The sequence below is a fragment of the Kogia breviceps genome, chromosome 1 (genome assembly GCF_026419965.1).
Source record: "Kogia breviceps isolate mKogBre1 chromosome 1, mKogBre1 haplotype 1, whole genome shotgun sequence".
NCBI lineage: Eukaryota > Metazoa > Chordata > Mammalia > Artiodactyla > Physeteridae > Kogia > Kogia breviceps.
The window spans coordinates 59,137,434-59,152,721 of record NC_081310.1 but is presented as its reverse complement, the minus strand read 5'-3'; the positions used below and the strand labels follow the sequence as shown (position 1 = coordinate 59,152,721).

The following is a 15,288-nucleotide window of genomic DNA, read 5'->3' as shown; positions in this document are numbered from 1 at the left end:
GCACAGTAGACTGTTCAATAGAACATGTATTACTTACAGGAGGGGTTAGGTGGGAAAAGATTTTTCTATTCCCTAATACCTAAAAATAATTGAGGTTTGGACATTTCTATTTCAGCTCAGAGCCAAAGGAGTTGAAATGTTAACTGCTTTCTAAATATATCTAATGTTTGGGAAAATCCAGATGTGACCTGTTCCATCCAAATATTAGGTAATGCTGGGATATAATTCTGGAGGAGAAAGCAACTTCAAAGAAATATTTAGGCTAAGTAGCAGATTACTGAATGGAGAAGCTATGAAAAACATTACTTTCTTCCCAAGGAGACTCAAGAGTTAGGTGCCCAGAAAGAGAAACTTCCTTAAAAAAAGAAAGAAAAAAGAAAAAGAAACTTCATTTTAATATGTAACATGTTCCTGAATCTACTATTTGTCAGTCTTGAAAATCATTTTGTGTCTTCTAACATGTTAGCTATATAGGCTACTAGCCTGTGGTGTAAGAGAAAAATGCCTTCCATTTGTATCTACTTTGACATATATGCACTCACCTTTATGATCATTATCTCATTTAATCCATTTAAATCAACCATCAAGGTAGGGTATTGATAAAAATGGTCGTTGTTATAAATTCTTTCTTTCTTTCTTTATTTTTTTTGTGGTACGTGGGCCTCTCACTGTTGTGGCCTCTCCCATTGCGGAGCACAGGGTCCAGACACACAGGCTCAGTGGCCATGGCTCACGGGCCCAGCCACTCCGCAGCATGTGGGATCTTCCCAGACTGGGGCACGAACCCGTGTCCCCTGCATTGGCAGGCGGATTCTCAACCACTGTGCCACCAGGGAAGCCCAGTTATAAATTCTTAAGCATAGACATAATGTAATAATTCACTATTTATGCCAGCTTTGATATGCAGCCTTTTTTCCTTGTTCTATAGCCTATTTTAATTCAGTGCATAATCTTATTCTTCAAATTCAGAGTTTTTTCTAGCATCAAATACACATTCGTTGGCTCCTTATATACCTTTTGCTAGAAGTAAAAGAGATAAAAAGGAAAGCCTGCTCTGTGAATGATCCTTGCCCTTGAGGAACCTGAATTCTTTTGATGAGTGCTAAAAGAAATATTCATTAAATACAGGCCCAAAGTTAATGCATGCTCAAGTGTATGATTGAGATTGTATTATAGATGTCCAGAAAAGGGAGGGATCAGTTTATCCTGATGTACCTAAGGGAAATTTGGTGGAGAATGTGAGATTTCAGTTTATTCTTAAAGGGTGAGTAGGATTCGGAAATATAGGAGAGGAATCTGGTAAGGTATTTCAGGTAGGGAAGAGTCTGAACAAAGATATGGCCTTTGGAGAACAGAGAGAGGAGTGATTTCACATAGAGAAGGTGGTTTGGAGGCAGAAGGAGAGAATAGCGCTGGCTATCTAAGGTGATCTCTGATTGAACTGGGATATTGTATGAGTTTGTATTTTTTTAGCATAAGGGAAAAAAGCTTAAAAATATTTTAAAACTCTCTTAAACTGAGTTACCTTCTAAAGGTATGGCACCTATTTCCCCAAACCATCATTAAAAAGGAATTTAACTATATATAAAGATATGTATTATAATAAACAGTATAAAGCTATACAATAAGGATGTAGATATATTTATAAATAGATGAAGATATTACTGAGTAATGGAGAGAACTATGGGAATTTCTTGTACAGTGTGAGTTGAGAAGGATTCTTACAGCCCAAATTATCACCCACTTCTCTAATGTATAATACATACCCAATCTAATAAGTTTAGCCTGATTAGGAAGCTTACAAAAAGGACAGGTATCCATCTTCTAGTTTTTCAAGCCAAGTATTTGTATTAAGTAGACATCTATTTAGTAATTGAAATAAACTAAATACCAATCTTAAGTGGATACCTTTTTAACTTTAAGGGAGAAAACCCCAAGAGAATTTAAGAAAAAGGCCATTTAAGATACAGCTAACTTCTCAGGGAATGAGCAGATTCTACTTAGAATAACTAATGGTTGTTTGGGGATGAACTAGTATAGTGAATTATGACTGGTAAGATTATATGCAGTATGTATGCTGGATGGTGCTTCACTCTCACCCACAATAGAATGAGGTTTAATAAACTTTGGGTAAAGATAACTGGTTAACAAATTACTTGCAACTGAAAGTAGTTGCAAATTTAATGGTCTTTTTTTAAAAGGATACATAAAATGTTCCCACAAAAGAACAGTTCGAATAAAGGTATTCTTGAATCAAAAACTTTATGGAAGTGATCATCAAAAATGTCATGTACTCTGTCAGTATTACATGAACTCTGACGCCTATCTTAGGATTGTAGACCTTGGCTTTCATGTAGCAGAGAGCCATTATTGATTTTGGAACATAGAGTGTTAGGCAAAGTCTTTGTAAGTGTGGCACTACCACAGAAGAAGTTTCTGCTGGCATAGCCATAAATGGGTTGCAGCAAATTCAAAATTTTTTTAGAATCTTTATATTTTTACTGCAAAAGTCATGTGAATTTTATCGTTCTTTATAATATATCTATGTTTGTTTTTTTGTAAATATTATGTTTTAAGTTATTGAACAAAATTGACTAATCAAAAGGATATGCTGTATTTGTCTTTTTTGTGTGAGTGGGCTTAGGATATCTGACCTGCTGTATTTTAGCAGTACCTTATCTAGCTCAGCTTTTTAAGGACAGCACTTGAATATAGCTGCAGAGTAATTCCACTTGGCTTCCTGCCGCAGAGGAATTAAAAAGCATGGGCATCCTTGGTTAGGTTATCATCTTTATGAAGATTTCTACCTCTATCTTTATATAAAGGCATTGGTTTTGAATGAAAGACTACTGTTGTATACTATGAGCTCAATATCAGTATTGGAATACATGATTTTTAAAAATTTAACCTCAGTAGTTCAAGAAACAAATAATTGAGCTGAATAACTGAAGGTCCTTGTTTATAGATTTGAAATTCAGAAGTGAAATTTCATTACTTTTTGAATGTTGCAAACAAAAAGATTTAATACATTTGTTAGAATCAAGTGATTATAATGTGCCCATATTTTTGTACTCAGTAGAAGATAAAACAATAAACATTTACTGAATGCATGTTGTGTGGCAGGTACTGTGCTAGATAATGAGAGGGCAGAGGGAGGGGGAGAGAGAGAGAAAGAAAGGGAGAACACTTGTTTCCTGTCTTTGGGGGCCTCGTAATCTAGGAGTATAATACATGTAAAATATAACTGCCATATAGCACAGTAAATACTACAATAGAGATAGCACCTAAGATACATTTGCGTAAATGTGGATTAACCAACCAATTTAGCTTCAGTGCCATAGAGAAAGCTTCTGACAGTGGAATATGCTTATGCTGAAACTTAATAAATGGGGAGAGTTCTCAGGGTGGAAATGTGGGAAAAGGGCATTCTAGGCAGAGGAAACAGTGTAAAATCTTCAGGAAATTGCTGAGAGCATGGTTTAACCAAAGTGAAGGTGCATGCTAGATAGTGTTGAGAGATGACTCTTGTCCGTAGGCAGCTTCGTTTTGTATACAATCCTAAGGAGTTTGAATGTCATTCTGTAATTTTTGGAGGATCATTGAAAAGTATTGAGTATGATCAGAATGATTCTCATTTTAGCAAGATTTTAGCTTTTGAAGTAGTTTAGAGAATAAATCAGGAATCACAAGTTATGGCCCCAGGCAAGAGAAGCAGTTAGGATGTCACTGCTGTAGTCTAAATGATGAATGTTAAGGGCCGTTAAAGTGGCAGAGGGAATGACAAGAAAAGGGTAGATTCCAGATAAGTTAAAGAAATGGACTCAATAACATTTAATGATTGATTGTGGGTAGTGAGAGAGGAGGAAGATAGAAATTCATGTCTGGTGTGAATAATGGGATTAGATGGGTAAATTTCGCACTAGATTTTTAAGAGAAGTTTTACTTTATGTATGTGAATAGCTTCTACAAAATTGGTAAACATATGAAGGTAACTTCTGAGTAGGTGATTTCTAAGTTTCTCTTTATTTTTATTTACAGATGCCACTTCAAATGAACAACAAGAGCTTTTCTGTCAGAAGCTGCAGCAGTGTTGCATACTGTTTGATTTCATGGACTCTGTTTCAGACTTGAAGAGCAAAGAAATTAAAAGAGCAACATTGAATGAACTGGTTGAGTATGTTTCAACTAATCGTGGTGTAATTGTTGAATCAGCGTATTCTGATATAGTAAAAATGGTAAGCCTCTAGACTTAAGTTCCTCAGATTTATATAAATTCAAGTAAGATCTGAGGTGTAATTATGATTTAATGAGACTGATTTTTAATAAATATACAATAATTAATGTGCTCAAAAGAATGTTTTTTTAAAATAGTCCATTTGAAAGATTATCCATTCATTCCAATGATGGTGTCATTGCTTTATAATAGTTTGGGAATTCAATAGCCACAATGGCTGGTGGCTACCACATTGGATAGTGCAGATCTAGAGCTTAGGAGAAAGATATAAGCTCAAGATCATACAGATTGATAGATAATTAATGTGCAGCTGAATAGTTGCAGAGAAAGAACATCTAAAGGGGGAAGAAAAGACCAATGAAAAACTATGGGGCTTTGAGCATCTCAGCAGTGAATAAGGGAGTTAGGTCTAAAATAAATCTTATTTAGGACATTTTGATATCATATATCTAGATTCTATAACACTGAATTTTAATCAAAACGTGGGACCTTTAAGAAGTTAAATGATGTAAACAAAAGTTTGAAATATCTGATGTGAAAAGTATTGAAGTAAGGTTGTTTAGGATACTGTTTATTAATTATTTAACCATATTCTCCATCAAACTGTAGAAATTTGTTTCGGACTTGTGATTTTTGTATTTTGGTGCATAACAAAAAATTCATTTGGGATAATTAGAGTCACTGAATACACAATTTAAGCTTAAATGTTGGTTATAGAAGGTTATAGCAAGTATAATCTAAGCTATAAACTGTACAAGTTAGTTGCCTTAATTTTTTTCCCTGTGCCTAATACATGTTCTGGGGGAAGAGCAAAATGTGTAGGAAAGTTAAATTTGACCCTAATATACTAGTTGAGTTTTCTTTCCTCATATTGTACTAGAAGACCAATTAAAAGGACTTAGGACATTTTGGTTAGTTGTTTTTTTTTTTAAAGAAAATAAGGGCTTCCCTGATGGTGCAGTGGTTGAGAGTCCGCCTGCCGATGCAGGGGACACGGGTTCGTGCCCTGGTCCGGGAAGATCCTACATGCCGCAGAGCGGCTGGGCCCATGAGCCATGGCTGCTGAGCCTGTGCATCTGGAGCCTGTGCTTGGCAATGGGAAAGGCCACAACAGTGAGAGGCCCGCAGAAAAAAAAAAAAAAAAAAGAAAAGAAAAGAAAAGCCTTAAGATTTTTTTTTAAGATTAGCTCTAGAGAGAACACTAATCAAAATGAAATTGGCTTCCTCAATTCCACAGATAATTAAAAGAGACAGTTTGAGAATATAAGTATTGATTATTGATAGACTTTGTATTTTGTTCTTTGTTTTGTGTTTGTCATTAAAAAATGTTCAGGGGGAAGATGCAATATTTCCACTTTACTGATTTCAAATGGTTTGTATTCAGGAATTTTGAAAATCCTAGGGAAGATATTTTTATCTCTCTAAGGTTGTTGCCTCAGATATTGAAAGTACTCAAATATTTGAGTCAAATTATTTTGTAATTTTCTATTTACTAATAAATTCTGAGATTTAATTTCTTTTCCCAAGTAAAAAGAGGTGTGTGTTTTGTCCTTTTTTTTTTTTTTTTTTAACTTCTGGGTACTTAATTTCTAGATAAGAAGCCAACTCACCCACTTAGTTCTTTAAAGCTCTTCTGTGTATTTGCTGTATACAGTTAATTTTATTGGTGGCTAAAAGGTTTAACTTTTTCTTTTACTACGAACAATAATAAGTATGATTTCAAAGGCAAATTATGCCTTCCTATGGAATATATTTCCTTTTCAAGTTCTATCTATGACTTTCTGCCACTCTGTGAAATTGATATTTATCAAACTATTTATTGGCTCTGCCCTCATATACTGGCTTTGAGTTCTAGCAAATCAAATTCTGGATTATAACTTTCTAAGTCTTATGGTTATAGTAATTGACTGTTAGCAGTTATTTGGATTACCATAGATGCTACTTCATAAGAATGGTTGGGAATTTGCTTGCACCACCAAACAACGCTTGTCTCATCCTCTGTTCCCCAAATAATTTATCTTAAATGACCAACCCCTCAAAATTAGGGCCTTACATGTTTACTTAAACCATTTGGTCTGTCAGTCTGTTCATCATTCTTCAACGAATTTTGAGTTGAGCTCACAATCCATCCTTTGCTAGAGAAAAAGGATATGTAGTTTACTTTGGTACTAAGACAGACAGTGTGAAAGATGAAGTTATAACCTAAAATGAAGACTCTGAAATGAAGAGTCTCAAAGCATATCCTTATTTCAGAGAGATTAATATTTTTTTAAAAAAATGCTCAGAGTTAATGAAATACAGTATATTAAGTCATCATGGGGTATTATAACTGTGTCTGTAATGGCAGTGAATAACTATGTCTGTAATGACAGTGAAAGTATTCTACCTCCATCCTCCTCTTCTTTAGCGTGGTGTGTATGTGTAAGAGATATTTTACCAAACTCTTGGGTTATAAGGTAAGTAAATGGCTGGGTTAGAATATGGGGGGAATTGTGGAAAGATGAAAAGAATCAAGTTAGGGATAGGGAGAGTTAGGAACTTTATGCTCCGCCCCACCCCCCCAGTTCTCTCCCATCCTCTTTTTTTTTTTTTTTAAAGCGAAACTTGGAAAGAAAAACTTGGAATTTAAGGAAAAGGAATCTAGAGGTAATCTGTACAAAGTTTGATGTCTATAGAAGTGAGAATTATGGGACAGAGAAAAGAGAGAAGCAAATGGCTGCCTTCATATCTTGAAGAGATTTATAGGTTTTGAACTAAGCTTACAGCCACAACTTAACCTTTTTCTTAAATATAGTTATCTTAAAAGTATTTTATTTTGTATTTTTAAATTCAATTAAGCAACAAAAACATATGTTTATGTTTATTTAGAACATGAATCTAAATTTATTTTTCTTTACAGATCAGTGCTAACATCTTCCGAACTCTTCCTCCAAGTGATAATCCAGATTTTGATCCAGAAGAGGATGAGCCCACACTTGAGGCCTCTTGGCCTCACATACAAGTATGGAACATAACTTTGTATTGACAGTTTTTACATTTATGATATTCTGCTGAAATCACAGAGCTCTGTTTTAGACCTGAGTGTCTATTTAAACTACTTGAGTTTTAATATGTTCTCTTAACATTTTCTTTTCTCAAAATATTGCTTTCCACTTTTTTTATTGTGGTAAAATACACTTAACATTTACCATTTAAACCATTTTAAAGTGTATTCCGTAGCATTAAGTGCATTTTTAATGCTGTGCAACCATCACTACTATCTAGTTCCATAACCTTTTCATCAACCCAAATGGAAACCCCCTTGTCATTAACAGTCACTTTCCATTCTCCCATCCCTACAGCCCCTAGCAGCTTTTCATCCACATTCTGTCTCTATGGATTTGCTTGTCCTGGATATTTAATATAAATGGAGTCATATAATATGTGGACTTTTGTGTTTGGGTTCTTTCACTTAACATAATATTTTCAGGGTTTATCAATATTGTAACATGTATCAATATGTCATTCCTTTTAATGGCTGAATAATATTCCATTGTATGGACATACCACATTTTGTTTATCCATTAATCAGTAGATGGACATTTGGATGGTTTCTACCTTTTGGGTGTTGTGATTAGAGCTGTTAAGAATGTTACACATTCATGTACAAGTTTTTGTTTAACATCTGTTTCCCATAGGTTTTGATATGTTGTGTTTTTGTTTTCATTCATTTCAAAATATTTTGTGATTTCCTCTGTGATTTATTTGGCCCATTAGTTATTTAGGAATGTGTTTAATTTCTGCATATTTGTGACTTCCAGATTTCTTTCTATTATTGATTTATAATTTTATTCCATTGTGGTTGTAGAATATACTTCGAAGTTTTCAATCCTTTTAAATTTATTGAGGCTTCTTTTTATGGCCTAGCATATGGTTTATCATGGAGAATGTTTCATGTGTACTTGAGAAGACCACGTATACTGTTGTTGTTCAGAGGAGTGTTGTGTTGAAATCTCTTAGATCTAGTTGGTTGTTTAAGTCTTCTGTTTCTTTGTTGATGTTCTGTCTAGTTCTATCCATTACTGAAAGTGAGATATTGAAGTCTCCAACTATTGTTGAATTGTCTATTTCTCTCTTCAGTTCTGTCAGTTTTTGCTTCAGGAATTTTGGGGGCCCTATTGTTAGCTGCATATGTTTATAATTGTTTTATCTTCCTCTTGGATATGTCCCTTATCATTATAACTCTAATAACAGTTTTTGTGTTAAAGTTCATTTTTTCTGATATTTACTGTCTAACTGCCACTGTCTAACTCTCTTTTGGTTACTGTTTGCATGATATGTCTTTTCCATACATTTACTTCTTATCTGTTTGTTTCTTTGAATCTAAATTGTGTTTCTTGGGAATTCCCTTGTGGTCCAGTGGTTAGGACTCTCCACTTTCACTGCTGAGGGCCTGGGTTCAGTCCCTGGTCAGGAAACTAAGATCCTGCAAGCTGCACAGCGTGGCAAATAAATAAATAGTGTTTCTTGTAAGCAGCATGTAGTTGGAACCCCCTTTTTTAAAAAAATCAATTTTGACAGTCTCTGCCTTTTGAGCAGTGTTTAATCCATTTACATTTAATGTAATTACTGAAAAGTAAGATTTATGTCTTCCATTTTGCTATTTTATGTCTTATATCTTTTTTGTACCTCTATTCCTCCATTATTATCTTTTGTATTAAATAGGTATTTTCTAGTGTACCATTTTAATTCCCTTGTTTCTTTAACTATATTTTTTTGAGTTACTTTCTTAGTAGTTACCCTAGGGATTACAATTAGCATCTTAAAATGATGTAGTTTGTTTGAATACTAACTTAATTTTAGTAGTATACAAAACTTTGGTCCAGTATGCCTCCATTCCCTCCCCCTTCCTTTGTGGTATTACTGTCATACAAATTAGATCTTTATGCAGACATAAAATAGCATCTTATTGCACTTCACTTTATTGCACTTTGCAGATATTGCATTTTTTACAAATTGAAGGTTTGTGGCAATCCTGTGTTGAACAAGTCTATCAGAACCATTTTCCAACAGCATTTGCTTACTTCATGTCTCAGTGTCACATTTTGATAATTCTTGGAATACTTCAGACTTTTACATTGTTATTTTTTTATGGTGATCAGTGATCTTTGATGTTATTATTGCAAAAATATTACAACTTCCTGAAGACTCAGATGATGGTTAGCATTTTTAGCAATAAAGTATTTTCTAATTAAGGTATGTACACTGTTTTTTTAAACATAATTCTATTGCATACTTAAGAGACTGTAGTGTACACATAACTTTTATATGCATTGGGATACCAAAAATAATCACGTGACTTGCTTTAGTGCAATATTCGCCTTATTATGGTGGTCTGGAACCAAACCTGCAATATCTCCAAGGTATGCATATACATTGTACACCCATCAACACAATTTTGTAATTATTGCTTTATGTGATTGTCTTGTAAATCAGGAGAACAAAAGAGTTATAAATAAAAGTATATTTATACTGTCTTTTATATTTACCTATGTAGTTACCTTTACCTCTTCATTTGTTCCTATGGATTCAAGTTATATATGGTGTCCTTTCATTTAAGCCTGAAGGATTCCTTTTAGTATTTCCTGTAAGGCGCATCTGTTGATCTGGGAATCTCTTAATTTTCCCTTCATTTTTGAAGGAGAGTTTTGCTGGATATAGAATTCTTGGTTAACTGCCTTTTTCCTTCAATTTTCCTTCAACGTTCCTTCAACTTTGAAGGTGTCATCCTCTTGGTCCTCTGGTGTCCATGATTTTCTCATGACAAGTCAGTTATTAATCATATTTAGTATCTGATGTATGTGATAAGTTATTTATTACTTGCTACTTTGAAAATTTTCTTTGTCTTTAACCTTCTGTCTGTTTGATTATGATGTCTCTAGATATGCATCTCTTTGACTATTCTAGTTGGACTTCAGTGAGCTCCACTTAATAGTTCATTGTATAAATTAATACTTTTCATCAAATTTTGGTTGTTTTTAGCTATTTCTTCAGCTATTTTTCTTCATCTTTCTACTCTCCTTCTGAGACTCCCATTATGTATATCTTGGTATGGTTGATGGTATCCCACAGGTCTCTGAAGCTCTGTCCATTTTGTGTTCAATCTTTCTTTCTACACCTCAAACTAGATACTCTCTATTGACGTTTCTTCTGCCAGCTCAAACGGTTTTTCATTGTTTTTTGTGAGACAAAATTTACTGAAGTCCTCACTCTGCCATTGCAAAAGTCCATCTCTGTAGCACATCTTTTTAGTTGAGACTGAGGGAGGGATAGTCTTCCTGCCCTAATGCCATTGTGTGACAACACACTCATAATTATTGGAAAATTGGTAATAAAAATTTATTATATAGATTGGTTCAAGATGGCAGAGTAGAAGGATGTGGTCTCACTCCCTCTTGCTAGAGCACTGGAATCAAAACTAACTGCTGAACAGTCATTGACAGGAGGACACTGGAACTCACCAAAAAAGATACCCCACATCCAAAGACAAAGGAGAAGCCACAATGAGATGGTAGGAGGGGCACAATCACAACAAAATCAAATCCCATAACTGCTGGGTGGGTGACTCACAAACTGGAGAACACTTATACCACAGGAGTCCAACCACTGGAGTGAAGGATCCGAGCCCCACGTCAGGCTTCCCAACCTGGGGGTCCGGCAACAGGAGGAGGAATTCCTAGAGAATCAGACTTTGAAGGCTAGCGGGATTTCATTGCAGGACTTCAACAAGACTGGGGGAAACACAGACTCCACTCTTGGAGGGCACACACAAAGTAGTGTGTGCATTGGGACCCAGGGGAAGGAGCAGTGACCCCATAGGAGACTGAAGCAGACCTACCTGCTAGTGTTGGAGGGTCTCCTGCAGAGGCAGGGGGTGGCTCTGTCTCATCGTGAGGACAAGGACAGTGGCAACAGAAGTTCTCGGAAGTACTCCTTGGCGTGAGCCTTCCCAGAGTCTGCCATTAACTCCACCAAAGAGCCCAGGTAGGCTCCAGTGTTGGGTCTCCTCAGGCCAAACAGCCAACAAGGAGGGAACCCAGCCCCACCCATCAGCAGACAAGCGGATTAAAGTTTTACTGAGCTCTGCCCACCAGAGCAACAGCCAGCTCTACCCACCACCAGTCCCTCCCTTCAGGAAACTTGCACAAGCCTCTTAGATAGCCTCATCCACCAGAGGGCAGAAAGCAGAAGCAAGAACTACAATCCTGCAGGCTGTGGAACAAAAACCACATTCACAGAAAGATATATAAGATGAAAAGGCAGAGGGCTATGTACCAGATGAAGGAACAAGATAAAACACCAGAAAAACAACTAAAGTGGAGATAAGCAACCTTCCAGAAAAAGAATTCAGAATAATGATAGTGAAAGAATGGAGGCAAAGATCAAGAAGATGCAAGAAATGTTTAACAAAGACGTAGAAGAATTAAAAACCAAACGGAGATGAACAATACAGTAAGTGAAATGAAAAATACACTAGAAGGAATCAATAGCAGAATAACTGAGGCACAAGAACGGATAAGTGACGTGGAAGACAGAATGGTGGAATTCACTGCTGTAGAACAGACTAAAGGAAAAAGAATGAAAATAAATGAAGACAGCCTATGAGACCTCTGGGACAACATTAAACGCAACAACATTTGCATTATAGGGGTTCCAGAGGAGAAGAGAGAGAGAAAGGACCCGAGAAAATATTTGAAGAAATTATAGTCGAAAACTTCCCTAACATGGGAAAGGAAATAGCCAACCAAGTCCAGGAAGTGCAGAGAGTCCCAGGCAGGACAAACCCAAGGAGAAACGTGCTGAGACACATAGTAATCAAATTGACAAAAATTAAGGGCAAAGAAATATCACCGAAAGCAACAAGGGAAAAAATGACAAATAACATACAAGGGAACTCCCATAAGGTTAACAGCTGGTTTCTCAGCAGAAAGTCCACAAGCCAGTAGGCAGTGGCATAATATATTTAAAGTGATGAAAGAGAAGGGATTTAAAGGGATGAAAGGGAACCTACAACCAAAATTACTCTACACAGCAAGGATCTCATTCAGAATCAATGGAGAAATCAAAAGCTTTACAGACAAGCAAAAGCTGGGAGAATTCAGCACCATCAAACCAGCTCTACAAAAAATGGGAAAAGAACTTCTTTAAGTGGGAAACACAAGAGAAGAAAAGGACCTACAAAAATAAACCCATAACAATTAAGAAAATGGTAGTAATAATATACATATCAATAATTACCTTAAACGTGAATGGATTAAATGCTCCAACCAAAAGACACAGGTTCGCTGAATGGATACAAAAACAAGACCAATCTATATGCTGTGTACAAGAGACCCACTTCAGACCTAGGGACACATACCGACTGAAAGTGAGGGGATGGAAAAACATATTCCATGCAAAGGAAATCAAAAGAAAGCTGGAGTAGCAATACTCATATCAGGTAAAATAGACTTTAAAATAAAGAATGTTACAAGAGACAAGGAAGGACGCTACATAATGATCAAGGGATCAATCCAAGAAGATAACAACAATTATATATGCACCCAACATAGGAACACCTTAATGCATAAGGCAACTGCTAACAGCTATAAAAGAGGAAATTGACAGTAACATAATAATAGTGGGGGATGTTAACACCTCACTTACACCAATGGAGAGATCATCCAAAATAAAAATTAATAAGGAAACAACAAGCTTTAAATGACACAATAGACCAGATAGATTTAATTGATATTTATAGGACATTCCATCCAAAAACAGCAGATTACACTTTCTTCTCAAGTGGGCACAGAACATTCTCCAGGATAGATCACATCTTGGGTCACAAATCAAGCTTCAGTAAATTTAAGAAAACTGAAATCATATCAAGCATCTTTTCTGACCACAAGTCTATGAGATTAGAAATCAATTACAGGGGGGAAAAAATGTAAAAATCACAAGCACATGGAGACTAAACAATATGTTACTAAATAACCAAGGGATCACTGAAGGAATCAAAGAGGAAATCAAAAAGTACCTACAGACAAATGACAATGAAAACACAATGATCCAAAACCTATGGGATGCAGCAAAAAGCAGTTCTAAGAGGGAAGTTAATAGCAATACAAGCCTACCTCAAGAAACAAAAATCTCAAATAAACAATCTAAACTTACACCTAAAGGAACTAGAGAAAGAAGAATAGACAAAACCCAAAGTTAGTAGAAGGAAAGAAATCATAAAGATCAGAGCAGAAATAAATGAAATAGAAACAAAGAAAACAGTAGCAAAGATCAATAAAACTAAAAGCTGGTTATTTGAGAAGATAAACAAAATTGATAAACCGTTAACCAGACTCATCAAGGAAAAGAGGGAGAGGACTCAAATCAATAAATTAGAAATGAAAAAGGAGAAGTTACAACAGACACCGCAGAAATACAAAGCATCCTAAGAGACTACTACAAGCAACTCTGTGCCAATAAAATGGACAACCTGGAAGAAATGGACAAATTCTTAGAAAGGTATAACCTTCCAAGACTGAACCAGGAAGAAATAGAAAATATGAACAGACCAGTCACAAGTAATGAAATTGAAACTGTGATTAAAAATCTTCCAACAAACAAAAGTTCAGAACCAGATGGTTTCACAGGTGAATTCTATCAAACATTTAGAGAAGAGCTAACACCCACCCTTCTCAAACTCTTCCAAAAAATTGCAGAGGAAGGAACACTCCCAAACTCATTCTGTGAGGCCACCATCACCCTGATACCAAAACCAGACAGATACTACAAAAAAAGAAAATTACAGACCAGTATCACAGATGAATATGGATGTGAAAATCCTCAACAAAATACTAGCAAAGAGAATCCAACAGCACATTAAAAGGATCATACAGCATGATCAAGTGGGATTTATCCCAGGGATGCAAGGATTCTTCAGTATACGCAAATCAATCAATGTGATACACCATATTAACAAACTGAAGAATAAAAACCATATGATCATCTCAATAGATGCAGAAAAAGCTTTTGACAGACTTCAACACCCATTTATGATAAAAACTCTCCAGAAGGTAGGCATAGAGGGAACCTACCTCAACATAATAAAGGCCATATACGACAAACCCACAGCAAACATCATTCTCAATGGTGAAAAGCTGAAAGCATTTCCTCCAAGATCAGGAACAACACAAGTATAGCCACTCTTATCACTATTATTCAACATAGTTTTGGAAGTCCTAGTCACGGCAATCAGGGAAGAGAAAGAAATAAAATGAATGCAAATTGGCATAGAAGAAGTAAAACTGTCAGTTTGCAGATGACATGATAGTATACATAGAGAATCCTAAAGATGCCACCAGAAAACTACTAGAGCTAATCAATGAATTTGGTAAAGTTGCAGGATACAAAATTAATGCACAGAAATCTCTTGCAGTCCTATACACTAATGATGGAAAATGTGAAAGAGAAATTAAGGAAACACTTCCATTTACCACTGCAACAAAAAGAATAAAATACCTAGGAATAAACCTACCTAGGGAGACAAAAGACCTGTATGCAGAAAACTATAAGACACTGATGAAAGAAATTAAAGATGTTACAAACAGATGGAGAGATATACCATGTTTTTGGATTGGAAGAATCAACATTGTGAAAATGACTCTACTACCCAAAGCAATCTACAGATTCAGTGCAATCCCTATCAAATTACCAATGGCATTTTTTTCAGAACTAGAACAAAAAATCTTAAAATTTATATGGAGACACAAAAGACCCCAAATAGCCAAAGCAGTCTTGAGGGGGAAAAAAAGGAGCTGGAGGAATCAGACTCCCTGGCTTCAGACTATACTACCAAGCTGCAGTAATCAAGACAATATGATACTGGCACAAAAACAGAAATGTAGATCAATGGAACAGGATAGAAAGCCCAGAGATAAATCCACACACCTATGGTCAACTAATCTATGACAAAGGAGGCAAGGATATACAGTGGAGAAAAGACAGTCTCTTCATTAAGTGGTGCTGGGAAAACTGGACAG

General features: G+C 35.7%; 1 protein-coding gene across 1 annotated transcript in view; it reads left to right on the top strand.

The window, feature by feature from the left end:
• The window catches only part of PPP2R5A (protein phosphatase 2 regulatory subunit B'alpha), a 99,859-nt gene that overhangs the window by 43,270 nt on the left and 41,301 nt on the right, over nt 1–15,288 (top strand). Inside the window, exons 2-3 of the mRNA XM_059076193.2 lie at nt 4,039–4,235; nt 7,134–7,235. Of these exons, the coding sequence (XP_058932176.1) occupies nt 4,039–4,235; nt 7,134–7,235 (299 nt within the window). The remainder of the gene's footprint in view (nt 1–4,038; nt 4,236–7,133; nt 7,236–15,288) is intronic.